The 27,795-nt window shown below is 36.2% G+C and overlaps 1 protein-coding gene across 13 annotated transcripts in view; it reads right to left on the minus strand.

The window, feature by feature from the left end:
• Positions 1-27,795, minus strand: part of KMT2C (lysine methyltransferase 2C) — a 277,698-nt gene that overhangs the window by 111,785 nt on the left and 138,118 nt on the right. For 12 of the 13 annotated variants that reach the window (XM_087433446.1, XM_087433401.1, XM_087433390.1 and 9 more), the window contains 7 exons: positions 25,398-25,560; positions 17,208-17,379; positions 14,952-15,066; positions 3,959-4,128; positions 3,345-3,496; positions 2,398-2,511; positions 921-998 (listed from right to left, as the gene is read on the minus strand). In XM_087433446.1, the coding sequence (XP_087289572.1) occupies positions 921-998; positions 2,398-2,511; positions 3,345-3,496; positions 3,959-4,128; positions 14,952-15,066; positions 17,208-17,379; positions 25,398-25,560 (964 nt within the window). The remainder of the gene's footprint in view (positions 1-920; positions 999-2,397; positions 2,512-3,344; positions 3,497-3,958; positions 4,129-14,951; positions 15,067-17,207; positions 17,380-25,397; positions 25,561-27,795) is intronic. The other variant, XM_087433406.1, reaches the window with a different exon arrangement.

The raw sequence follows: 27,795 nt of genomic DNA on the forward strand, positions 1-27,795 counted from the left end.
CCTAACTGGCTCTATAAAGTAAGACCACAGAAGATAATCTATAAATTAAGACCACAGAAGATAAAAGCACTTATTTCAAATACCACCAACATAATTTCTAAGTTACATTAATAGAGACACTAATTTCCTCATTTGCTATTTACCATAGTGACTGAAATTTATTTACATTCAGATATCAAAATGAAATCTCACTTCTCATTCCTGCTTTATTGAAAGAACACAGTTGGATAAAAGAAAAAAAGTCAAATAACAGATCTGTGTCACAAATGTGAATTTGATCACACTAAATATTTTTAAACACAAAAATGCTTCAAAAATACTTAATATAAAAAAGGGACAAAACCAGATTTTTATAACAGAAAATTAAATACACGTTAAGTGAAGAGTGAACACTTAACGGTTTAAAACCGAAAGTACCATCATTTGAGTGACTCAAGTGAAACAAACATATCCTAATACTCTATGAAGCCTAAATGTGCTAAAAGAAGACCAATTACCTCAAGTCTCACTGGCAAGTAGGAACATGTGTAATACACCTATAGACCACAAGTCTATTGTGTCTATTCTATGCTGGGCAAGAAGTATTAAGATAAAAATGTAAACATACTTTACATCCCAAGCAGTTCAATTATGCTCAGCTACTATGTAGTCTTATACAATGATTTTTAACTTGCCTAATAATGAACATTTGACTTAGCAACTCTTTATAGAGACTGTAACCTCCCTTAGAAATCCATTGCCAATTCTTTTCAAGAAAAAGATGACTTTAAAAGATTTCACTACTGTAATGTAAATAGCAATAGCAAACAATTCTTTGGGATAATTTGAAAAGTTAACAGACAGTGACTCAAATTTTGCATAGCAATTATAAGAGCATAATGTTGTAACTCAAATTAAGACAATATGAACACACTGCTTACCAGAAATGAGAAGACCACGTGTGTCAAGACTCTCCGGTGGATTACTCTTCTGCTGCTTTCCAGTGTGTATCTGAACTGCTGTGAATAACACATTCATGGAATCGCTAGCAAGGAATCAAAATTTCTCTAACACTGCTCTCTCAACAGTAATTTGAGTAAGTAAGATCTTTATCCTACTGCCAAATGCCAATTTCCAATAAAAGCACAAAACATACTGTTGCTATTTATTAGTAAGTAGGATATGAAGATTAAATTAGGAATCGGATTATGCACTATGATAAGATTATTATAGATAGCTTTGTCTTATTTTTCTTCACATTACACCTTTATGAAGTATACTGCTTTTTTCTTTTTTTTTTTTTGCTGAGGAAGATTGGCCCTGAGCTAACGTCTGTTGCCAATCTTCCTCTTTTTTATTTTTTTCCAAAGATTTTATTTATTTTATTTTTTCCCCCCAAAGCCCCAGTAGATAGTTGTATGTCATAGCTGCACATCCTTCTAGTTGCTGTATGTGGGACTCGGCCTCAGGATGGACGGAGAAGTGGTGCCTCGATGCGCACCCGGGATCCGAACCCGGGCCACCAGCATTGCAGCACGCGCACTTAACCACCAAGCCACAGGGCCGGCCCTGCCAATCTTCCTCTTTTTGCTGAGGAAAATTGGCCCTGAGCTATCATCTGCACCCATCCTCCTCCACTTTGCATGTGGGACGTCACCACAGCATGGCTTGACAAGCAGCGTGTAGGTCTGCGCCCAGGATCCAAACCCACCAACCCCGGGCTGCGGAGAGCGTGAACCCAACCACTACGCCACTGGGCCAGCCTCTGAAGTATACTTTTTAATGAGAGTTGTTAAATATAAACAATCTCAAAAAAACTCAGGTCTGTTCTATATATACTCAATCTATATAACACAATTTCACATAAAATCCCAGAGACTGTCAGATGAGCCCAAGAATAAATTTAATAAGTAGTTTTTCCCCAACTTATTCTCTCATTAATTCCAGATTCTCAAATACAGTAAGAGCTATTATCAATACTGCAAAAAGCTTAGTTGAAATATCACTGAAATAACTAAAATAACCCTCAAGAGGACTGCAGAGATGGTTAAAACAAATTTTTCATTATCTCGCGCAACATCTCACAATCAGCAACAGCTCTACTTGGTAATTACAAGTATAACAAAAGAGAAAATAATCAATTGCTTTTTAATGAAAATGTGATCCCTAACGAAGTATATATTTATGATTAAGTCTAGATTACAGTGGAACTGCAAATATACACATGCCCTTCCCCTATTAATTTTTGCCTAAGTGTATTTTACCAAAATGTTCCTCTCTAAACAATTTCCTAAGTGACTATATCTTGGCTAATTTTTATTTAGGGGTACTAAAGTTTTTGTAGATGTTCACCTATTCACTGTATATACACATTTTCTTCAGAAAATAGACTATATCCATTATCAAAAACATTCTTACCATCTGGAACAATTCCAGGAGTGGACTCCTGACGATCGACATCTTTATTAGCTGCTTGCTCCAGAAATACTACATGGTCTTCAAGTCCTTCAACTTCCATTTCATTGTTATAATCTTAACAGAAAATTATTTATTCTTTAGCTCAGAATGAGTATTTCTGTTTTTGTTAACCAAGTCAACAATTATTATTTTGCTATAGTGAGGGTAAATTGTCATCAAAAATGCCATAAATTCTTCACATTTTTCTATTTTGAACCAAATATACATTTACATTTTAAAAAACATGAAAAGTATAATGAATTAAAAGGTAACTGGCATTTTTATTATTTTAAAAGGATACTCCACTACTGTATACTGATGGTATCTTAGAAAGAAAAATATTAGTAATTAAGATGTGTCTACTTAAACTCCTTGCAGATGATAAAATAAGATTTGTATAGAAGTTGTCATTCATACTGATGAAAATAAAAAACAATCTGGTAAGTAGGTCTGTTTTCTTTACCATCTAAGAATCTTGTTGTTATGTTTATAACCAACAGTACACTACTAAAAATACCTAAACAAAACTTTGGGCTCAAGAGGTGAGAATTAACATTTAAGAAAGATATTATAAAACTAAAACTTGTTTGGAGTGACATAACTGAGATTATTAAGTGCAAACTATTAAATGCATGTGCCCAAACACTGAGTAACTTCCACTGTGGCTCAAAGAACGCAACTGGAGTAAAGCACACTAGTCCTGGAATTCAAATATCAGGAGAATGGTTGTAAAGAAGCTAAATGAGATGTTAGCCATCAGATTCAGAGATGACAAGATCACATGTATATTTAAAAGTCAAGAAATTAAGAATAAGATGGGATCTGATCCACAGGATTTCCTCATTATTGCTAAAGTAATATATCGGTGACTGGTTGGCACAACATCATAAAAAAAAATCTCAGGTTACCTGTAGTGACGTCAGCCATCTCCACTTCTTCACCTGGCTGTAATGGATCCATTCCAGCTGCCAAGTGTTTACAATACATGCAGATATACTCTTCTTTGAACTGAGAATCCAGTTCATGATCTGTTGGTTTGTCACATTCTAAGTGAACCCATCTGCAGTGATAAATATATTTAAACAAAATTTTCTAACTTAAAGTCAAGTTAATATCTAGGGAAAAGAGAGGTAATTGCTGAAAAACTGGATATAGGAATGGTTAAGAGTTATATATATATATATATAGAAGAGACGTTAAGGGTTGGCAATTGGTGGAGGTTCTAGAAAAGGAATCGGCATTTTCTGATGTCATTAGAGGTGTTGACATATTTTTACACTATTTCCTTTTTAGTATTCCCTCTTACTGCTCATTTCTGGTCTTATTATCTTTTGCCCACTCACTTTCTTATGCCTTTCAGATTAATAAAAATGTAATTTAATTCCATCTATAAAAGTACTCAGTACTAAAAGGATTACAGGAGTGATGAAAGGTTAGAGCTCAAAGATAAATGGTAGAGCAAATGACCACATGGATAGAAGAAGTGATGAAACACTTAAATGGAATAAGTGTATCTTCTTACCTTTTGCACATATTACAATGAAGCATGTCTTTCTGCAATTCTGGATGGTAGCACTTCCCACAGAAAGGACATAAGTTATCCTGCTGTTGGTAACAACTGTCACATACCAGGCAATTGTGGTGCCACTGAGAACTAGACCGTGTGCCACACTCTACACATATTCTGCAATTCTAAACACCAGGAAAAATGAAACAAAAACAGTTTGGTATGCATTTGTATAGCAATTTCGGTGTAAACCTCTTTGAAATCAATGAAACATTCGCAGATCATACATTAGGCTTTAATTTTCATGACACTAATTTAGGGTATATGTTTTTGAAAAAGCAGTTTGTTTTAACATCTGATGAGACATCACTCAATTTGCACTAAAATCTGCAAGAAAATGTAAATAGGGGACAGCGACATCCAAGAAAACAGAAATAAGGAAGGAAGAAAACTGAGAACATAGCAACCTAAACTTCAAAAAAGAAACCTATTCCAAAATCAGGAAGTAGCTTGTGTGGAACAAGTCTACTCAACCCCTACTGCAGGAAGCAAAATGGTGCTAGTAGGGTATTCAATTTGCTTATGGGTAGCTTAGGAATTAAAAACAAGAATTTGCACTGAAGAAATATCATGACCCTCTCCCAATGACTTGGTGTCTGAAACTGTGAAAATAATCACTCCACGTCAACATCCAATTATAGCTTGTCATATTTTCAGAACAGAGAATGGCACTATCCACGTCAAAAATATCCACTATCCACATATGTTTATGAAGTGCAAGACCTGCCAGAGGCCAGCCAAAACCCTCTTCTATGCCTGTGAGCTAGCCTGCCCTAAAATCCTGAGCACAAGGCCAATCAACTGTGGGGCCCTCATTATCCAGCCCAACTTTCCAAACTAATATACCAACAAAAAGGACTGTATCTTTTTCAGCTGCTGAGTTGATATGAAAGATCTGCTCATAGAAAAAGAGAAACTAGCATGAACCGTAGATCTGCTGAAGTTTTACAGATTTAAAACAGATGCACTCATAAATACTGATGAAAAAATCCTGAATAAAATATTATTAGCCAATAGACTCCAACAGCAAATTAAGAAAATAATAAATCATGTCCAAGTGGCAATTATACAAGAAATGCAAGGGTGGTTAAATATTAGAAAATCTATTAATAAAATTTAACATATTACTAGGTTTGAGGAGAAAAAATATTATTTCAATAGCTGCTCTAAATGCCTTTGGGAAAAATCAAAACCCATTCCTAATCAAAATCCTTGAGAAAATAAAAATGGATGGGTATTTCCATAATGTGATATATATACACACACATCTCATTTCTAAAGCCAGCATATTATTTAACTGAGGAACCCTAGAGGCATTCCCACTAAGGTCAGGAACAAAGCAAGGAGGCCTGCTATCTCCACTACTATTTAAAACGGTTCTGAAGCCAATGTAAACACTGAAATAAATGAAAACAGAGGCAGAAGTATAGGAAAAGAAGAAACAAAACTCTATTTGTAGATGACAAGACAGTATACTTGGAAAATCCTGAAGAATCATAAATTCAATAAAAGAATTTAACAAAGTAGCAGGATATGAATTTAGCAATGAAAAGTCAATAGAATTCACATATATAAATAATAACCAGTTAGAAGATACAATGAATGCAAAAATCCAATTTATAACAGCAACAAAATAGATAAAATATTTAAGAATAAACTTAAGAAATGTCCAAAATCTATACAAAGAAAATTACAAAACACTCCTAGCAGACAAATTATAAAACACTCCTAGAAGACATTAAACTAGAAATGAACAAATGCAAAGCATATCTTGTTCTTATTTAGGATATCTTATCATCATTAAGATGTCATTTCTCCCTAAATCAATTAATAAATTTAAAGCAATCCCAATAAAAATCCCAATGAGGTTTTACATGGAGCTAGATAAGTTGACCCTAGAGTTCATAGGGAAAAATAAACACGCAAGAACAGCTAAAAAAAATGTGAAATGGAAAAGCTCTGAAGGGGGATCAACACTATCAGCTACTGCAACACCTCTGTAATTAAAACAGTATGGTATTGGTTCATGAATAGAAAGACAGATAAATGGAACAGACAAGAAATTCCAGAAATAAACCCAACCAAATCTCAAATTCTAGTCTGGAATCTCAAGTCATTGGGGCAAAGACAGTCTTTTTAGCGAATGGTTTTTGGACAACTAGGTAGCCAATCGGAAAAAAACACTTCACACCATACACAAGCATTAACTCCAAATGGATTATAGAGCTAAATGTAAAAAATAAAACGATGTAAAACCTATAAGAAAATATGAAGTCCTCTATAACTCAGCGTAGGGAAAGGCTTTCTATTTTTAACTCAAAAATCCAGCAGCAATAGAAGATTGATAGATCTGACTACATAAAAATAAACTTTTGCGTGGCAAAAAATAACACAGGCTAAGTCAAAATGCAAATGACAAACTGGAAGAAAATATTTACACCATATAACAGAGATAGAGGGGTTATATCCCCAATATATAAACACTTAAATTGGGGAATAAGGGCCGGCCCCGTGGCTTGGCGGTTAAGTGCGCGCGCTCTGCTGCTGGCGGCCCGGGGTTCGGATCCCGGGCGCGCACCGACGCACCGCTTCTCCGGCCATGCTGAGGCCGCGTCCCACATACATCAACTAGAAGGATGTGCAGCTATGACATACAACTATCTACTGGGGCTTTGGGGGGGAAATAAATAAATAAATAAAATCTTAAAAAAAAAAAAAGAATTTAAAAAAAAAACTGGGGAATAAAAAGTCAAAATCTTCAAGAATAAGAGGCAAAACGTATGAATAGACAACTCACAAAAAGAAGTAAAAATGATCCTTCAACATTTGAAAAAATCAACTTCACTTAGAAATGAAAATTAAACTACACTGAAACACCACTTTTCACCCATAAGACAGGCAAAAATTCAAAAGCTGAACATGACCCTCTGTCGTCAAGGATGCAGGAAAAGAAGTTCTCTCATACATTACTGGTGGCAATGAGAACTGCCACAAGCCCCAAGAAAGGGAACCGGACAATATCTAGAAAACTACATATGCATTTGCCCCTGAGCCAGTAATCCCACTTCTAGGAATTTATCCCAGAGACTCACTCTCAACAATTCAAAAACCCATATGCACAAAGTTACTGACTACAGAATCATGTGTAATGTAAAATATTGGAAGTACCTAAATATCCAAGAATATGACATTGGTTGAATCAACTATGGTACAGATACACAATGGAGCAGCTGTTTAAGAAAAAGAAAAAGGAATGAGGAAGATCTCTATGAAGTGATGTTCAGATTTTATTAAGTGAAAAAAGCAACATGCAAAACAAAAAGAACATATATAATATGCTACTCAGTGTAGGAAAGGGAAAAATAACATAAATACATCTGCTTATCATTACAAAAAAATTCAAGAAGGATAAACCAGAAAATAAGTTAGTTACCTACTAGAGGAGAGGGGGTAGAAGTCATATAGGAGGAAATGATAATTCTCTTGAGTAGGAGTTTTTATATAACTTTGACTTTTAAAAGCATGTTAACGTCCTATATATTTTTAAAATTAAATCAATAAAATCTGTTACTGAGAACAAATTGAAGTAGGTTTGTTTCATTGGATTGAGCAAATGAGTAAATGTGTTGGTGTTGTTGGACCCAAGATTCTTACTATAGAAGAATGGATATGCAAGAATGGGAGAAGGAAAAGAACTCAGAGAAATTGGAATTGGAGGTATCGGTGTAAATTCATATTTATAAATTAGGTATATGTGTGAATATACGTATATTTATATGTGTATGTATGTGTGTATTTCTACATATGTATATGCAAGTGTAAATATACGCATACATTTCCTGCTTCATCTGCCAAAAGGGTAAAGAAGCGAACACTCCCACGGCAATGAACACACCTAGTGCCCATTCTCCGCTAAAGGAACTTGACCCATATTTACAGAAAAGAAGACTGATTCCAGGGCTGGGGCAGGGGAGATACAAGATGAGCTTGGAACATCTTATGATGCCAAAATGTAATGAAGTGCTCAAATAAACGATGAGGTGATGTCAAGGGCACAGAAGTCAGCTTGAAGAGGCTACCAAAGGCAAATATGGGACCATTTGAGCACAAAATGAATTAGGTACAGTAATGAATTATAAGTTATTGAAAATAATAGGATTTCATGAGTCAATACTGCAATAGATAGATAAATAATTTTACCATGTGAAAGAAGGGAGTGTTCTTGCTTACAACAGAACGTGAAGGGCTGACTGGTAAATGTGAAGGGAGTGCCAGAGTTAGAAAAACATCATTTTACAACCAACAGGTAAAAACTGCATCAGGCAATGATTCCTAAAATCTTGGAGGCAATTTTGAAGAGGAGCAAGATATTCGCGTGGTCTTAAAGTGTCTCCTCACATACTGCCTTACTAGATACAAGGGAGAAAAAGAAAAGAGTGGAGAAATTTGACGGCAGCTTGACCAGATTATCAGAATCACGTCACCCATGAGGGAGAGATGAACATCAGCTGTGACACCCTGAGAAAGGCACATCATCACCTATTCAGTATTCTGGCCAAAAACACATAACTCTATACAATCATGAGGAAATATCAAAGACAAAATTAAGAAAGTTCTATTTGGGGGAAAAAACCCAGAAATGTGGGGAAGAACTCTATTCTCTATTCTTGAAAAATGTCAATATCAAAAAGACAAAGAAACACTTAGAAAATTTTCCAGATTACAGGAGTCAAAAGAGACATGACAACTAAATGGAACACCTAACACTAGATCTTGGAATCTACATGGAGGAGGATGCTATATGGGACATCAGATCAAGTGACAAAATTGAAATATGGATGGTAGATGAGACGAAAATATTACATTGATGTAAACGTATGAAGTTGATAACAGTGTTGTGATTATGTAACAATATCCCAATTATTAGGAAATACACAGTGAAGCATTTAGGAGTAAGGGGGGCACAGTGCATGTAACTTACGCTCGAATGGTTCAGGGCAAGAAAAAAGAAATATATTGGAGTGGAGGGGAGGAAGGAGAAAGGGAATGCACAATGATACCGAAATCTTAACAACAGGTGAATCTAGGTAAAAGGCATATGGGTGTTATTTTTACTTTTCCAATTTTTAAAGTTTGAAATTATTTCTAAATAAAGTTTTTAAAAGTATACCAACAGACAAGCATTCTTGAGAGAGAAACAAGGAAAAAAACCTAGCTGACAATGACTGTTCCTGAACAGGTACCCTTACTTCAGTGTGAGCAGCCTCACTAGACTGACATCCCCCCAAGGGCACACCTATTTGCCCCTGCATCTCCAGCCTCCACCACAGTGTTTGACACATAGTAGGCCTTCAAATGTTAAACAAATGAAAGAACTAAGACTAAAGACTACAGAGATCTATGAAACAATTGAATAGTCAAGAAAGAAGATCATTCTTCAAACTGCTCAGAGGATAAGCCTTCCTATGGAAAACTCCACGATATTTGGGTACTTATTTCAGGCATCACACTGGGCACTTTATAGGCATCATCTCACTAATCCAAAACCCCAGTGAAGTAGGAACTATTAACATTCTCTACATAAGGAAAATTGGCTTAGGGAAGTTAATAATTTGCCAAAGATCCTGTATTTAGTAACTGAAAAAGCTGAGATTTTACTCCGCAGCCTAATCTTAACCGCATTCTAATACTGCCATAGAACAGAATTATTTAAACAACAACACTATTCAATCATATTCTCACCAATATTATAAATGACATGGTCACTGTGAAAGAGAACAGCAGATTCTATAGAGAGTAAATTCATAAGAGAGCAGGACAAAGGGATGTCAGAGAACAACCTGGAGAAATAAACCCGGAATTCTGAAGATGTTTTCCAAGACAATGAAAAACATAACAAAGAAGACAATGAATTAAGAGTAAGACACAAAATTATCTAGATGTTATTAAAGAGAATGTAAAGAAGGTAATTATTTACATTTAAAAAAAGGTAAAGTTACACCAACACTTCTCTGGACCTTTCCATGAGCCCAAATGGAGACTGAGGGCAATTACCGTGTTCTAGACAACACTAATCAGTGAATGTAGAAGCACGATCAGATACACCCTGGAAGCAAATCCAAAGAACTGACAAAAATGAAGATCCCAAAGTTTTCAAGCAGAAAAAGTGATTATAAATAAGTAAACTTTAAAAAAAAGAAAAAAAAAAACATTTTTTTCTTCTGTGGTACCACAAGCTGGGAAAACTCTGAAAAAAAAAAAAGTTTCCAGAGCATGAAAAAGTCGGAACGCAAAACTATACCAAACCAAGTCCTTGTGGTAGTCTGAAGGCAACAGTCTCTTTCAGATATGTAGAATTTCAGATAATTTACAAGAGTCTCAAAGATTGGGGGTGAAATGAGATTGGAATTTACAGAGGAAATATATTTTTTGCAAAGAATAAGTGACAAGGTTTATGGTCTGGGTTAACTTAATCAAGACAGAGAGGAGAGAGGAAGGAAAAGGAAAATTTCTCATTTATTTACTTGCAATGGGAAGTGGGAGAAGAAAAATTTATATTTTCAATACTTAAAACATTCGTAAGACTCTGCATTGCAAATCATTGCAGATAATAAAAGGAACAGAAAAACAAAAAGGAAATCAAAAGAACAAGTTTCTCTTAAAACAGCCAAGCATTTCAATTACAACCATTAATTTAAATAGTTAACTCTATTAAGCCTTTCAAAAGGCTTAAATTTAAAATGACACAGAAAGACCCCAAATAAAAACACGTGAAAAGATCACTTTCAATTGGTAAACTAAAACCCCTTGTAGCCACATTGTCAGGCAAAGCAAAATATCTGGCTAAAAAAAAGCATTACACAGGACAAAGAGAGTAGTTTGACATTGATAAAAGGCACAATATATCAACACTAGCCTGACCTACTCCCTACACTGTAGTGGTCAATTTTTATCTACCTTCTAATACACTGTGGAATGAACTTGTCAAAATATAAGGAAAAAGGACTTTATCTAACTAAATAAACACAAATACTACACCTTAAAAAGTCACTATTTCAGGTATCAAAATATTTTTTAAAAAGAAATCTACAGTGATTAAGTTATCTGAGTAAATGCAATTAAAGTAGAAATTGCCCTGCTTAAGCACGACCTAAAAAAGAAAGATAAAGTTACTAGGTCAGACGTATATAAAGTTACAAATACAGCAAATTTGGGTGCAGCCAAACCTATAATCAAAGGTAAATTTATAGTCTTTAAGATATCCTTGGGCCGGCCCCGTGGCTTAGCGGTTGAGTGCGTGCGCTCTGATGCAGGCAGCCCGGGTTCGGATCCCACGCGCGCACAGACGCACTGCTTCTCCGGCCATGCTGAGGCCGCGTCCCACATACAGCAACTAGAAGAATGTGCAACTATGACATACAACTATCTACTGGGGCTTTGGGGGAAAAATAAATAAATAAAATTATAAAAAAAAAAAAAAAAAAGATATCCTTTTTTCCCTAGGAAAATAAAGAAAACGAATTACAAATTCAACTTCCTACTTTAAAAAAGTAAAAAGGCAAGTAAGGGGCACAGTAGTGGAGATAAAAGTAGTATAAACATACAAATCTGTCCGACAGCAGGCTTTTCCCTTGCCAGTAATCAAGCCCAGAGAGAACACGCGAAACCACCTCGTCCCGCAGACTGGAAGGAACCGGAACCGGGGAGAGGCCGGCCGCAGCGCCGACCCTCCTCAGCCCCAGGCCCCTCCTTCCGGGCGGCCACACCTGAGGGCAGTTACGCGGAGGCTCTCCGGCCGGGGGAGAAGGCCCCTCCCCTCGCGGCCCGACCCTCGGAACTCACCGCCCACTGCCCTAGAACCGGGTGCGGAGCCTCACCGGGGGCGGGGGCGGGGGCGGGAGTGGGGCGCAGGTGCGCGGCCCCCTCTGCGTCTCCTCCCATCCCCTTACCCGCACTCCATCCCTGGGGACCTGCCGGCGCGATCGCACCCCTTTCCAAGACCTTCCCTAGAAGGCAAACGACCCCCCGCCCCGCCCCCGGCCAGCGCCTGCCTCCCGCAGGCCGCCACGCCTCTCCAGCTCCGGGAAGACGCCTCGGGCTGGAGCTTCCTTGCCGCGTGGGAACCCCCCAGGCCGGGATGCCTCCGCCAGGAGGCAGTTCCGCGCCTCGGATTCCAGAGACCATCTCTGGCACCCCACACCACCCACCCCTCCGGAGGGCCGACCCAGAAGAAGCCGAGAACACGACACACCGGGCAGCAAACAGAAGGGCCAGGGCAGAGGTACCAGCGGCGCGTTTCTGTGCCAATGGGAATGTGAGGATGCAGATGGGTTCTTGGAGGGTTATGTGTTTTCTGAGAACTTGAAATTTTTCATAGAAATGCTAACCTAAAAACATTAACATAAAATTTAACTAGCCTTCAAAGGTACCCAATGCAGATTGTTAATACCTGCATTTCGCGTTTGTGTTTATTATTATGTTAGTCCCAAGTGCTGTCAAAGACGTGGGAAAGATGCAAGATTTTACACAGTAACACCATGGTAAGGAGGAGGAGATGACACAGGGGTATGCACCAGTCAGCAGCTGCACCCGCAGAGCAGCACAGGACTCATCTCCACACACATCAGCTGACAACGGTTCAACTGCAGACAGCACACCAGACACCTAGTCAGGAGTTCCTATTTTAGAAATAATTGGATTGATACCCCATTTATTACAGATTTCAGTTGTGCCACAATGGTGCACCTGTGTACAAAAAGCCTTCTAGAGTTAGAGTGACACTTCATTACATCCAATGGTCGAGGACTGCTTGTTGACACTCTGAGGTCTGATTACTTGGAACTAGTAAACATGGTCGTGGCATTATCAATACTATTTTTATAGGAATACTTATACAAAAGGCATTCTCTGTATCAACTTTATTAAAGCCAACAAAAAGCTTACACACTGAACTGGACCTGAGAAAATATCTATTAAACCCAGTCTTGGCAATTTAGTTTCAAAGGAAAATTATTTGTTAGATTAAATTAATATTTATACATTCTATTTAGTTTTATTTTTTAAAAGCCAGTGTAATTACTGTAGATAAAAGAAGTTTATGCCTAGCTTCATGTCTGTTCTATAAAATTAAGATTATAATAAAAAAATAACCTAGGGGGTGTGTAGAGATGGCTTATGGATCTAGCGTCTTCAGTTTCTTAGGATCTACATCCTAATATGAAATGAAAATTAGATCAATAAATATTTCTTAGTCTAGGGAGAAAAGCCCTGTTACTCAAGTAAGTATAGCATGATACCATAATATATTGGATAAAACATTACATTATAAGACAGGAAATCTGGGTTTTAGTCTCTATTCTGCATCTACAAATAATTAAATATGGACAATTTACTTAACCACTAGGCCCTCACCAGCTCTCAATCTAGAATTTATTAGTTTACCTATGTAGATTTCAAAAGAATCGAACTATTTTTATGATTGATTCATTCTAGAGAACATTCAAAGAAAGGTCATAGTAAATATTGTTTGTAAATATCTTCCAAATGGGAAAAAAAATTAGTTTTATTCAGTCATTTGAGAATTAAAGATAAACTTGAATTATTCTTACCTTCTACTTTCATTTTAAGATTTAAGTATTTTGTGCTTCCATGGACAAATAATTCTAAAATTTGTTCTTGTTTACCTGGTACTTACTATACTGACTCTGGCCAGTAGGTAGAGTTGCCAGCCAACCTACAGGGTTTAGAGACACAGACAACAGAGCCTCAAGAATCTTAAAGATGCCAGCATGGAACACCGCAGGGTCATCAAGATGCAAATACCAAAATAAATGGAAGAAGGGAGAATCACTGACTAAAAGAATATCCAGAAAAAATTTAAAATAACTGCAAATACATCTTAAAAGTGTCCCAAACAAAAAGACTAATATCTTAAGCAATGAAAAAGAAGTGGAAAAATGTCTATAGATCACATCTAACTCTCAAAACCAAGAGAAACTTTAAACAGTATCTAAAAATTAAATATCGAAGTCAATAATCACTTACCAAAACTACCACAAGGGAGGTACAATATACATAATACATATGCACATACAATATGAATACAAATATTTAATACAAATGTAAACATAAGTACATACACACATTAGTATATGTACATATAAAATCACTATAAAATCACCTAAAAGCCAGTCAATCAAAATGTAATGTATTTTGTCTCTGGATTTTAAATTAATGGATTTAAAAATATATCTCTGTGTTTCAGTATCCTCATATGGGAATACTACCTAGTTCAGAGAGTTTCTGGGAAGATTAAAGGTAAATCATTTAAAACAATTTCTAAGCCATAAAGCACTATACACATACTAGTTAACAGTTTCACAGCAGCATTTTTTATAACAGCTTAAAACTGTGAACAACCCAAAAGTTCACCAACAAGTGATTCAATAAGCAAACTGTGGTATCTCCACTACTTGGCAATAAAAAGGTATGCACAACGATATGGATGAATCTCAAAATAATTATGTTGAGTTTAAAAAGCCAGACCAAAAAAAAAATAGTATATACTATATGACATCATTTATATAAAATTCTAGAAAATGCAAACTAATCTATGGTGAGAGAAAGCAGACTGTCTGGAAGACAGGAGGGGAGGGGCAGTGAACAGTTGGAAAGGAGAGATTCCCAAGGGGCACCAGGCAACTTTTAGGGGCAATGAATATCTTCATTATTTTGAAAGTGATGAATGGTTTCATGAGTGTATACATGTGTCAAATTAAATTATAGACTTTAAATATGTGCAGTTTATTGTATATCAATTACACATCAATAAAGCTGGTTTTTAAAAAGTTGATGGTAATGTGTAGATTTGAATAGGTATCCGATTTGTCTGCTCTATATAAAAAACATACAGATGATGATATTTTTCTTAAAAAAACAAACAACTTACTTTGCATTTCCAGCCATTGGTTGGTACTGATTTCATAACTGGTTGAAGACAAAAAGTATGATACCCTTTGTCACACGTATCACACACTAGCATCTTGCTATCTTCTCCCGATTGTCTAAAAAATAAGATAGCATTAATGATGCCTTATCTTTAAACTTATGTTTGTAACATAAGTAATCATGAAAAGAATCAGTTCTGGGAACTGCCCAGTTCATAAATACCTCAGTGTCTGTTTTGTCTATGCACCGATAATGATAGAGGTAATCCCCTAGAGGATGAGACAGACATCAAAAGGTCCCTAAAGGATTATCCTTACTGAATGCTCACCTATGGTGAACCTGCTTTAGTCATTTTAGGATTCCTGCAAAGACGGAGGGGTTAAGGCAAGATGAATGACTCTGATCTTTACTTTTTAAACATCTCATAACCCATCCTTTCTTGGGGAAGGTGCTATCACTGATAGGTGAAGCTACATGAAAAGGAACAAATCTTGGCACAGTGAACTGGAAAGACGTCGTCATATAATAAAAAGAGGATCAAATTTGGCATCAGACCTATATTTGTATTCTGACTGCTGTTTTTCTAGCTATGTGACTCCAGACTAACTTAGACTTGAGTCCTCTTAGTTTCAGGTATAAAATGTGAATTATAATCAAAGCTTACTGTGAGAATTAAATATAATTCTAGTTGAAGAGCTTAGCATATCCATTAAGCAATAAGTGCTAAATAAATAGGTATAAGAATAATAATCTTGTCAATTATTAAAAATTGTAGTCAAAAACCTAAAATCTTTCCCTGAACGCTCTTCTGTCTGAATGATTGGGCCCCTGCCCTACAGCATGCTCTCTGCCTTGACTGTTGGCTATTAATCACGCTCAGATACTAAGAATTTAATTCAAGAGGAGGGGAAAAGAAACACTGGGGAATGCAAGAAGAGCTAAGAGAGGAACTGCTGAATAAAACCTGGGGATAAACAGAAGTAAAAAGGAAGATAGGTTAGTTGGCCTCCAGTTATTTCTTACTCAGTTTAACAAATTTTACATGTAAAATTGTATATTTTATCTCTTTAGCTACATGGAAAGATCTTGGAGGAAAAACACTCTTCAAGTTCTCTTATTCCTTCCCAAGAAACTAGGCACAGATACAGGGTATCAAATAAATGTTTACTGGTATTTTCTTTAATTACCAAAATATAAGAGCATGTGGTCCTACTTATTCCACATAATTCTAAGATAGTGATGATGATTGTTATCAAATTAAATTACAAATAAAACAGACTGATCATGGCTGTGCTGGGCATAATTTCTCCTGGTTACAAAAGTCCTCGGCTTGTAAACAATTTGAAGACTGCTGTAGATGCAGGTAATATCCCCAAATTATCATGCTAATTAATAACATGAGAAAAAAAAAAAAATCACAGAAAAGACTGGAGAAATGACCAAAGGATGGAATACACAAATAGGAAAAGATCACCCCATTACAAATGTTTAAATGCCATACAGTACTTCGTTTCAGTATTATGGTGACAAGGATCTACCAAAGGTCACTGTTTTTCAGACAGACATAAAGGTTTTTTTTAAAACAGTATTCTTAGGATTAATTGTTCTTCCTGGAATGGAAATTCAAACATATCACCAATTCTTTGGCTCACTATAATAATTACTTTCCATAGTTAGAGGTTTATTTTCCTATTAAATCTCCTCCCCGGTCTCCCTCAAAAAAAGCTGCTTTATTTTTCTGTTTGTTTATTTTAAATTGTTAATATCATTCATTTAAAAATTGTTGGCAGGGCCGGCCCTGTGGCTTAGCGGTTGAGTGCGTGCGCTCCGCTGCTGGCGGCCTGGGTTCGGGTCCCCGGCGTGCACCGACGCACCGCTTCTCCGGCCATGCTGAGGCCGCGTCCCACATACAGCAACTAGAAGGATGTGCAGCTATGACATACAACTATCTACTGGGGCTTTGGGGGGAACATAAATAAATAAAATTATAAAAAAAAAATTATTAAAAATTGTTGGCAAATTTAAATTAGCTTTTTAGGCAACCAGAGGAATTTAAATTATTAAAATTAATTTTTGTTTAGACTTGTTTCAAAGTAATATAAATGTTAATAAATATCTAGCAATTTTTTTTAATTGAAGTCAGTGTGAATGAATATAGCTGCATTATGAACCTTTATCATATTACACAAACCTTTAGCACCTAATAACAGGGTCTCTCAAACTGAATACACACCTTTGAGTTGAAATTAAAACTTACTTGCAGTTCTGGCACACTTTGCACTCAGGACATTGCCAACCTGCACGTTTTAATGGAGTAACCGCTATATCCAGGCACATTCCATGATAGTGCTGACCACAAGTAGTACAAAAGAACTGATCTAAGAGGTCTCCCGGGCTGTCGCACACTGCACAGTTTGCATCTTCCTTTGCTATAATTAACAGTAAAACAATGAAATTGTTGTATAAGAATTTAATATTTTTCTGACTTTACAGTTTAAAAATCACTTGAAGGGAATTTGCATGATAAATCTTTCAGACACTTGAAGTTATCCACATTGAATTGATATCCAATCAGAATAAGGTCTCAATAAAAACACTGTAATATATTTAATCTAAATTTAATCACATTAAATGTAATCATATAGTTTTGCAATTATTTATGCCTACATCTACTTGAGACCATAAGCAGTTCTTATTTAATTTTGTATCTCTAATACCAATGATAATTCTGGGCACCTAGTTAATGCTCAGTATATGGTTGCTGAAAAGAACCAAACAGGAAAATAACAACTGAGAGACGCTTTGCAGTGCAAAAATAAACATTTTATGTGGATGTTAAATATGTTTTGAAATTAACAAAATCAGGTAATTCAAGAGACAAAATTAAGAAATGTTAATATCAATTAGATTAAGATGCTTCTTTAGCATAAACAGACTAATTTTTATCCATATCAAATAAGAGTTTTTTAATACTGGAAAATACTGCATGAGAGAGAATGTTAAAGATGGAAGCTACATATTCATAGACAAATACAATACTTCATATACTAATTCTATATTCATCTATATTAATTGCCAGTCCTAAAAAAGCATTAAAATCTATATAATTATGGACATCATCTATCCCTAAATGTGGATCAAGAGAAATGGCACTTCTTTTACCATCTAAAAATTAAATAAATAAGAATAAACTGCCTTGCCAAGTACACAAATTCAAGCATATTACAATATAACAAGGAAAATAACGTATTCTAAAGTCATACCAATTTGATGATATAAATAAATATGCCTATATCTGACACTTATGTTCTCAACTAAATGGTTTGATTAGCTGATTATCTTAGGACTGTTTTAAATTGTATATATGAATTTTTCTTCTGTTGTTTTTTGAAGCTTTCGTCAGTCCTCTCTGGCTATAAGCCCTTTCTACCTTCTTACTTTCCCAGTCAAGCATCTTGAAACAAGAGTAATAATCTATTCCTTTTCCTTATACCAGGAAGCAAACCTGTTTTGTGGGCCATAAAAGTCTCTGGCATACAGACTTTTTGTTTTTATTTTAGAGTGCTTTTAAAATGGTAAAAACCATTCAGAGCTCGAGGGCAGTACACAGACAGGCCCTGGGATATATTTGTATACTGTAAACTGGACCCCTGGTGGCTCCACAGCCACCATTCATCTGAAGCTACTTTAAGGAGGCTATCAATAACCTATGAAATCCAGTGGTTACTTTTTAGGTCTTACCTTATTTGCACTTTACAGCATTTACATTACTATCCACTCCCACATTAAAATTTCCCTTCCCTTGGCTTCTATGATGACAGCTTTCTCCTGATTTCTCCTCAGGTTCCCCATGCCTCCATCTCATCCTCCTGTGTTAGCTTTTGTACCTCCACAATCCCTCTAAATGCTGGAGTCTCTTGGGATTTCATTCTGTTCCTTTATTCTAATTCCCCATGGTCTCTCTTTGTGATCCCATGTCATAATATACCACCATGATTCCCAAATCTGTATCACCAGCCCCAAACTTCCATCCTAACCCCAAAACATTACTTTCAAGTCTTAGTGGACCTCAATACCCAGATGTCCTAAAAGTACTCAAACTAAACACCTCTAAAATAGAACTTTTTTTGTAATCTATGCAGAAATAGAAGTATAATGATATACACCTGAAATTTATACAATGTTATAAACCAATGTTACTGCAATAAACAAAAAATTTTAATAAATAAATAAATAAAATAGAACTTTTTAAAAAACTAAACCTCTCCCTTTTTTCTCAACCGCTGGGTAAAGGCAGAAACTTCAGTATCACTGCTGACTCTTAACTCTTCCCTGAGCCAACCGGACACGAATTGTTATTGAGTAAATTTGCTTTACATCCTTCATCCTTCCATTTGTGCAGTTCAGTCCATCACACTTTGTCTTGGTAACTGCAGTATCTTCTGAATGGAATCCCTGCTTATGGTTCTGACCTCCTCCCTAAATCATCTTCTACATATCCAGAGCAATTTTTCAAAATGCCTGTGTGCATGGATACATTCTGTTCCCTCTGCTTGAAATTTTGTTCCTTTGTTGTGCCTCTAGCCCATTCCAAAGAAGTCTTCAAAACTGCTCAAACATATTCCCTGAATATCTAATGTTGCCACACCTAAATACCCATTTAGTTGTTGAATATTCCTTTCTCCATATGTTATATAATCAATTAATTATAACACAATACAGTAAACCCTTGAAGGATAGGGACCTTGTCTTTTTCAACTTTGTATCTTCAATTGCCTAGCACAAATCAAGTCTTATTAAACATACTTTAAATAAAGGACTTACTTCTAAAATCACTTTAAAATGGCTCCTTAACTGATAGGCATTTTAAATAAATCACTAATTGAAAAATAGATATGTCATATATTAGTTCATTTTTGACAGTAACAACATAATAGGGGGAATTATTTTTCTTAATACTAAAAGAGTACGAATATTTACTCATTCAAGCTATGTAAATTTAAAAACTAATCTTGGTTTTTCGAAACTTATAGAAATTGAGGCAAATACTGAACTCTGATTATGAGATACTCCATTCATCTTTCTACTGTAACTTGCCAGAACACCATCTAAAATGCTTCTGTGAAATTTTCTAGAGTTTGCTACTCTGACACTTCAACTTAACATGGAAGCTACCAGCCACATGTGGCTTTTGAACAATGGAAACATTAGTCCAAATTGAGATGTGCTGTATGTATAAAATGCAGCCCAAATTCCAAAGGCTTACTAGGCAAAAAATAATGTCAAATATCCCCAAATTTTTTATTGACTACATGTTGAAATATTAATATTTTGGATATATTGGGTTAAATATTTTTTAAATTAATTTCAAAATTTTTTACCATGACTACTAGAAAAATTAAAATTCCTTATATTGCTCACATCATATTTCTATTGCATAGCACTGTTTTATAAAATACAGCAAAGGCCATTCTACAACAAGATAACTGTGTGTATCACTAGGGGAGAGATCACTTTTTATTCTATGACAGTTTCCAGCAATTCCTTAATGACAATACTGTCACATTGTTTGATTATTATGGATCACTAGTAATAAATTAGGCAAAGAAAAACATCCACATGATACATTTGGTCCAAAAACATTTAGCATGCATTATGTAAAAATAATAATAGAAAAAAGTACTACATAAAGAAACGAGGTTGGTTCCAACCATTTCCCCAATCAGGGAGAAGATACATGTAGAAATACAAAAAGCCTTTTGCAGGTCACGCATAAGATGATGCTATTACTGGACAGCTTAAGTGTCATGTCAGATATAAGTATATGTACATATACATACATATACGTCTGCAAGCCATAGACATTCAGTTTGAAGCAATAATCAAACAATCAAGTGAAGTTTTTCTTTAAGCAGTTGGAAAAGCAAGAGAGATTGAGTGAAAGACTAAAGCCAAAGGTAATCTAAGAGGACAGGAGTAAAATCTAGGTCAATCGGGCTCCAAATTCATGGTCTTTACTAGTAATCAATATTGACTCCCACTGGAAGGGCGAAGAAGGTGAAGAATGTCTGAGTATGTACAAAAGGAGAAAGGAAAGTGCCAGCAGTGGCATAGAATAAAGAAACTAAATGATGTAGGGGGAGCAAGAAAAGAGTGGGAGAAACAGAAAAATAAGCTTTGGACAAGGTCACTTCCTAAGTGACAGCTGTGACAGAAGAGACGGAGGAAAAGACAAAAACAGTGAGCTTAAATTAGAAGGGAGCTTATCATAGATCCTTACACTTGGTCAAGTTGGAAGGTGAGACTACTGCTTAAGAAAGTCTAGACAGCACATAAGAATAAAAGCGCTGGTGAAGAGCAACCAAAGTCAGGTTGCTGCCAGACAACATCAATTTAAGAAGGACTAAACCAGCACAGCTTTGTAACTTCCATCAACATCACAGCACCTATCATCTGTGTTTTCATCAATGGCAGGACACTGTGCTGGGTGATTTGCCTATCAAATGGAATCTCTAGAAAGAAAAAGAAAGCCATGGATGTTGTCCAGAGAGGCTGGCCCATATAGTAGGCAAGTAGGTAAGAAAGGCCAGGGGGCCGACAGAATTTAGGGTAACAGAAAAGTGGCAGGACCTGGCGTCAAGAGATACAAAGACAACCAAGAAAATGGGGTTGAAGTTAAAAGCTTAAATGAAGTAAAAGGAGTCAAAGTTGAGTGATGAAAGTAAATACATTGGGGGAGGGGGAGTGGATTAAGAGATATAGCATTCCCATGTTAAACCCTGCAAAGGCTTCTCACTGCAGGCAGAATAAAATCCAAACCCCTTCCCTCGCTTACAAGGCCTACACAACCTAGTCTTGGTTCACCTTGATACTGTCTCTACTATCCACCTACTAGACATTATGTTCCAGGCACAATGACTGGCTATCTGTCCCATAATCATGCCAAGCTCATTCCTCAAGGCCTGTGCAGTAGTTGTTCACTCTGCCTGGAATGTTCTTTCCTCTGATCTTGCACGGCTGACACCTTGCCATGCAGCTTCCCCTGAGAGGCAAAATACTACTTAGAAACTATATCTGGCTATGTCTCCTAGATGGACATTTAGTGTAAAATTTCCAGACAAGGTTAGTGTATACTTGCATCAACATGAAAATGATGTTGGAGCCATGACCACCAACTATCTATGACAGAACACCCTAAAACTGTTTTCTAACAAAAATCTTGGCCCATGGGGCCGGCCCAGTGGCGCAAGCAGTTAAGTGCGTGTGCTCCACTGCGGTGCCCAGGGTTTGCCGGTTCAGATCCCGGGCGTGCAACGATCCACCAATTGGCAAGCCATGCTGTGGCGGTGCCCCATATAAAGTAGAGAAAGATGGACATGGATGTTAGCCCAGGGCCAGTCTTCCTCAGCAAAAAGAGGAGGATTGGCAGACGTTAGCTCAGGGCCGGTATTCCTCACAAAAAAAAAAAAAACTCTTGGCCTTGCTCACAGACACTCTCTTTGCTGGGATTTCTTTCTAATGAGGTCCGTGTTTTTGTTATATTTTTCAACTTTCATAAAAAGATGTCAATCTTACTCTAACTCAGCTAGCTATCACAGCATATTGCTCTACACTTAGCCAGCAGCATAAAGTATTATATTCAATATATACATATAACTTGAGACTTAGGTAAGAGCTAAAACAACTACCTTTTTATAAAGAAATTAATATACAGTCATGCACTGCACAATGACGTTTTAGTCAATGACGGACCACATGTATGATGGTGGTCTCGTAAGATTAGTACCATAGAGCCCAGGCGTGTAGTAGGCTGTACCATCTAAGTTTGTGTAAGTACACTCTATGATGTTCGCACAACGACAAAATCGCCTAACGACGCATTGCTCAGAACATATCCCAGTTGTTAAGCGACACATGACTGTATACAAGGTACAATGCTACCTGATTTTCAGTGTCATTTAAGCTTCATAATAACAGTCATTTAAGATATCCCTATTTTTAAAACATATAAAGTTACGTGCCTTGTGCTATGACTCACAATAGGACAGATAGAAATATTTATGAAAGATTTTATGAAGACCATTGCATAGTCTTGTATATTGTTATAATATATTCTATCTGCAATATTCTCTATATCCTTGGATTAAGACAGATGGTCAGAAAGCTGTGTATTTAGACTGCATTGTTTAAGATCCCCAAGGAATAGAATTTACTCAATTGGGCTTTGGTTTTATACCACTGGCTCATTTTGAGGGCTGTTATAAGAGACTGCACTGTGGGATTTGTTTTTTATACTGCAAGGCAGCTACTTTAAGACAATTTTTCACTGCAGTATATAGTGTATTTTATAGTCTCAGTATCAAGTGAATTCTTGTTATATTACTACAAATCAGGCAACTGTTCATATTTCCTTCTTTGTGTTGACTGCTGGAAAGCTCTGGAGCCAAATTTGTGGCTTAGGTCTAGGAAGTATGCATTTATTTTGGGTATCAGTCTCACGATTACCTTCACTTTATTCTATCTTTATTTTCCCAAGGCCAAATTTTCTTGCTTATTTTTGGTTTTATTTTACCCTGTTCATGTATTTTTATGAGTCTCCATAAGTCTATTTTGAAACAAGGCACAGTACCAATAATTTCAGTGTATCTGTTAGCTTTATGTGGCCAGCATGAACCTTTCACTATATGCATGATAAATGATATCAAATCATGTCACCTCAGTTCCTATACTTCATTATTTCACAAAATGACTCATGATCTCTAACATATAAATGAAGTATACACTATTAGAACATAGTCTGAAGTAGCAAGTAGCACTGCAACTAAGTAAAAACATTTCTAACATTAGAAACACAGTCATAGAAAAGTCGGCATGTTGTTTACTGAGGTCTAAAGCACAACTAAGTACAAAAGGCTGCATAAAATTTAGATTCTTAAACACATATACACTTGTTTTATTTGACTGGCAAAGTATATCATACCACCCAGAATATAACCACTCTCATGACTGACACGGTAGTTTGTGGACTTGGTGCAATAACTTACTAAACGAGGTCTTAAAATAACACCCATAACAGTTGCTATGCATGAATGTTCTTTTCTTCCCAGATTTAATAGTGTGTAATCCAAAACATTTTTAAAATTTTAAATCCCTTATTAGCCTAAATACAATTTGACATGCAGTTTGCCTTACCTATAATTTGCATCTGTATGATAATTAAGGGCAATATGATTATATATGTAAACACAAAATAATGTTAACTGAAGATGAAATTATGGTACTGAACAAAGATAAAATAATGATTATGAAATCCAACTGTATTTGAGATTACTTTAGTTTATGCCTGAGGTAGCTACACTTATGCTTCACAGAGCTGGAAAAGATAGAAAAAAGCCTTTATCAACATTGGTAAGAAAGAGGTAAAAGCTAACAATTAGGTAACTAAGAGGTGACTGAATAAAGCATCACTGAGATTTCACAATGAGATTGGAAACTCAATTTAATAGAGAAAAAGATCCCAAAGTATACATGCTCACTGGAAATCCATATACAGAAATGCGTCACTTAAAGATGGGGATATGTTCTGAGAAAAGATGGGGATACGTTCTGAGAAATGTGTCGTTAGGCGATGTCATCTTGTGGGGACATCACAAAGTGTAGTTACACACACCTAGATGGTCTAGCCTACCACACACCCAGGCTGTGTGATACCCATCTTAGGGGACCACCGTCGTATACGTGGTCCGTTGCTGACTGAAACAATGTGGCACATGACTGCAGTAAGAAAAAGGTAAGATCTCTATTTAACGATAAACATAGGAAAGAGTTATAATTTTCTGTATAACATAAATTTCAACATTTAAACGTTTTCACCTAATTTTAAAATACTGTTTGGAAAAGAAAGAAAAAAAGCACAACTGAGGATTATAGATAACCAAGATAGGTGAATCCAGAAGAAGCACTAACAGATTTCTATTATGACTACCAGGGCTATACAATCTCCAAGAATTTCAAAAGCATATGGTAATCCTATTAATGTACATCCTGAAATAAATCTGAGTGAATCTCTTCTAATTCTCCAACTGGGTGTTTTTTTAGTGTAAAAGATACTGAATATTAACTTTTTAAATGACCTACTTTATAGTACATATTAAAATATTATATACTCAATATTTCTATATTTCTACAGTAGTTTAAAATTTTTTAAATTAGAATAAAAAACATGCAAACTATCCTTGAACTTTTGAGGAAATAACTTTTTGGATTTAACTTCAATGATATTGTTGATAACAGATTCCCATCAAGGAACTCTGGCAAAGATCACAGAGATTACCAAGATTATGTAATATTACCTTTTAAGTAGAATAACATTTACGGAATTTATAACATTTGTAATTTTAGGTAAATTCGCTGATAAATATTTAAAAACACATCTGTATAAACTTACATCTCTCAGGAGCTTGGTCAATGTGTTCTGGACAAAGAAGGAAGCAGTGACTGGAATCCTGGAAGGTGCCGGCTCCAGCAGCACAAGGATAATGGTACATCTGGGTACATTTCTCTTCACAGCATTTGATAGTGGCTCCAAGGTGCTTACAAAATGCACATCGCTGAAAGGGGCAAAGGGGAAAGAAATCTCTTTATAAAACCCGGAAAAGGAACATTCACATGCGGGGCTAGGCAGCTATAAAAAAGTCTTTACACATTACTAGTACAACAATTTGAACCTGCAGAATACCAGATAAAGGATCGGTTAAAAATAATAAAACCGGGCCGGCCGTGGCTTAGTGGTTAAGTGCACGCGCTCTGCTGCTGGCGGCCTGGGTTCGGATCCCGGGCGCACACCGACGCACCGCTTCTCCGGCCATGCTGAGGCCGCGTCCCACATACAGCAACTAGAAGGATGTGCAGCTATGACATACAACTATCTACTGGGGCTTTGGGGGGAAAAATAAATAAATAAAATTATTTAAACAAATAAATAAATAAATAAAAAATAGTAATAATAAAAGGTAAGGTACCCAGTTCAGTGCTTGGTGTAATACAGATTACTCCTTCCATTCAAGTTTAGCAAGTTAGCATTTCACTTTTTTTCTATTAACTTTGTCAAAAACATACAATTAATTTTTTTAAATTAGTAATATTGTTTAAAAAGCAGGTTTCTAGTTGAGGGTTAACAGTGTTTAAATCCCACCAATAAACAGCTAATATGAATATATATTATTTACAAAATCTCTTACTATTTATCACCCTGCCTAAAATCAATATGAAGTAAACTAGTCAATCATAGCATAAATTAATGAGGGACACCTATATGGTTAAAGGAACACACACAAATCTACACATTTCACCGTAGCAAACAGTTTCAACTTTCTCTTTTTTTTTCTTTGCAGGGGAAGATTTGCCCTGAGCTAATATCTGTTGCCAATCTTCCTCCTTTTTCTTCCTTTTTTCATCCCCAAAGCCCCAGTACATAGCTATGTACAGTTTTAAACTCTTCTGGTTCTCTGTCCTCTGGTTCACCACTGACAGATGAGTGGTGTGGTTCCACAGCCGGGAAACAAACCCGGGCTGACAAAGCGGTGAGAGCACCGAACTTTAACCACTAGGCCATCAGGGCTGGCTCTCAAGTTTCTTAATAAAAGCTGGGAATGTGTAGAAAAATGAAGTCATCCAGGTATCTCCTTTTTCCCCCCATTTCAATCTGCCTCTGCTACTCTCTTAACAAGTGGTACAAGCAAAGAAATAGCTCCAAACGAACCACAGGGGAAGTCAAGGACAACTGAATGTATGAGATGTCAGTACGAATTCTCTACAATGCTGCATTTACTTACCCAGCTTTCCCTAAGGATGATTAATGAACTCATCCTTATCCTCCGAAGCCCATTTTGGGTATCATTTTCTTTGTGGAGCCTTTCTGGGTGGCCTGCATCACACAGGATAAAATCTGTCTCTCTATAGAAGATGCCTAGCTGTCTACCTTGCATATACTTCTATTTTAGCATTTATGCCATTGCATGGTAATTATTTATTTCTTTTTTTCATTCTAGTCCAAGATCCTTGAGTAGGCACCAGACTGAACTATCTTTGTATCCAGAGCACCAAGAATGCTGCTTGACATAGAAAGACCCTAATAAACAGGTGTTCGTATTTATATTTACTAAATGGACTTTACCTTTGGCAATCTCATTTGAACGTGTGGCTCAGGAATAGCATAGCTGAAACAACTGAAGCCAAATGGGACAATCTGTGGTCAATGGAGCCTCATGTAACAGGAAGAGTTGCTAACGTTGCTGTGAATATCTTCACGTGCTAATATACTGATTCTATATTCTACTAGTCAATCACAGAATACAACAGTTTTTAAATTATAATTGATTTCAACATTTCACGTATAAATTTACAAAATATGTCACATGCCATCAAACTCTTCCTCATAACCACCAGTCCATTATACTGAACCAATATCAGGAAGCCTAGTGTCTCTTGGCGTGTCTTCTACACATTTTGAGTGCAGTAAGCAGACCACTATAGCTTCTAAGTAACTTGTAAACACTAGTTATATTTGTGGCATTTTAATTTTATATGACGTCCACAAAACCACAGACTAACACACATTTCAGTTCTCCTTTTGTACTCAAGGGTGTTACTGCATTAAAAAGACAGAAAAAAAGAAATAAAGCCTTATTTCTCTTCATTGATAAGTGTAATAACCATCTTTTTCCAAACTGGATACATTTTTATGTTATAAACTCCCAAGTATCTAAATATGTTTTGTATGTTAACAGAACCCAGAATTTACACATGTGTAACATGTAGGTACTCTTGAGTATCCTTTTGTCATA

The sequence above is a fragment of the Ceratotherium simum genome, chromosome 1, assembly GCF_057802395.1.
Source record: "Ceratotherium simum simum isolate JZ-2026a chromosome 1, ASM5780239v1, whole genome shotgun sequence".
Taxonomy (NCBI): Eukaryota; Metazoa; Chordata; class Mammalia; order Perissodactyla; family Rhinocerotidae; genus Ceratotherium; species Ceratotherium simum.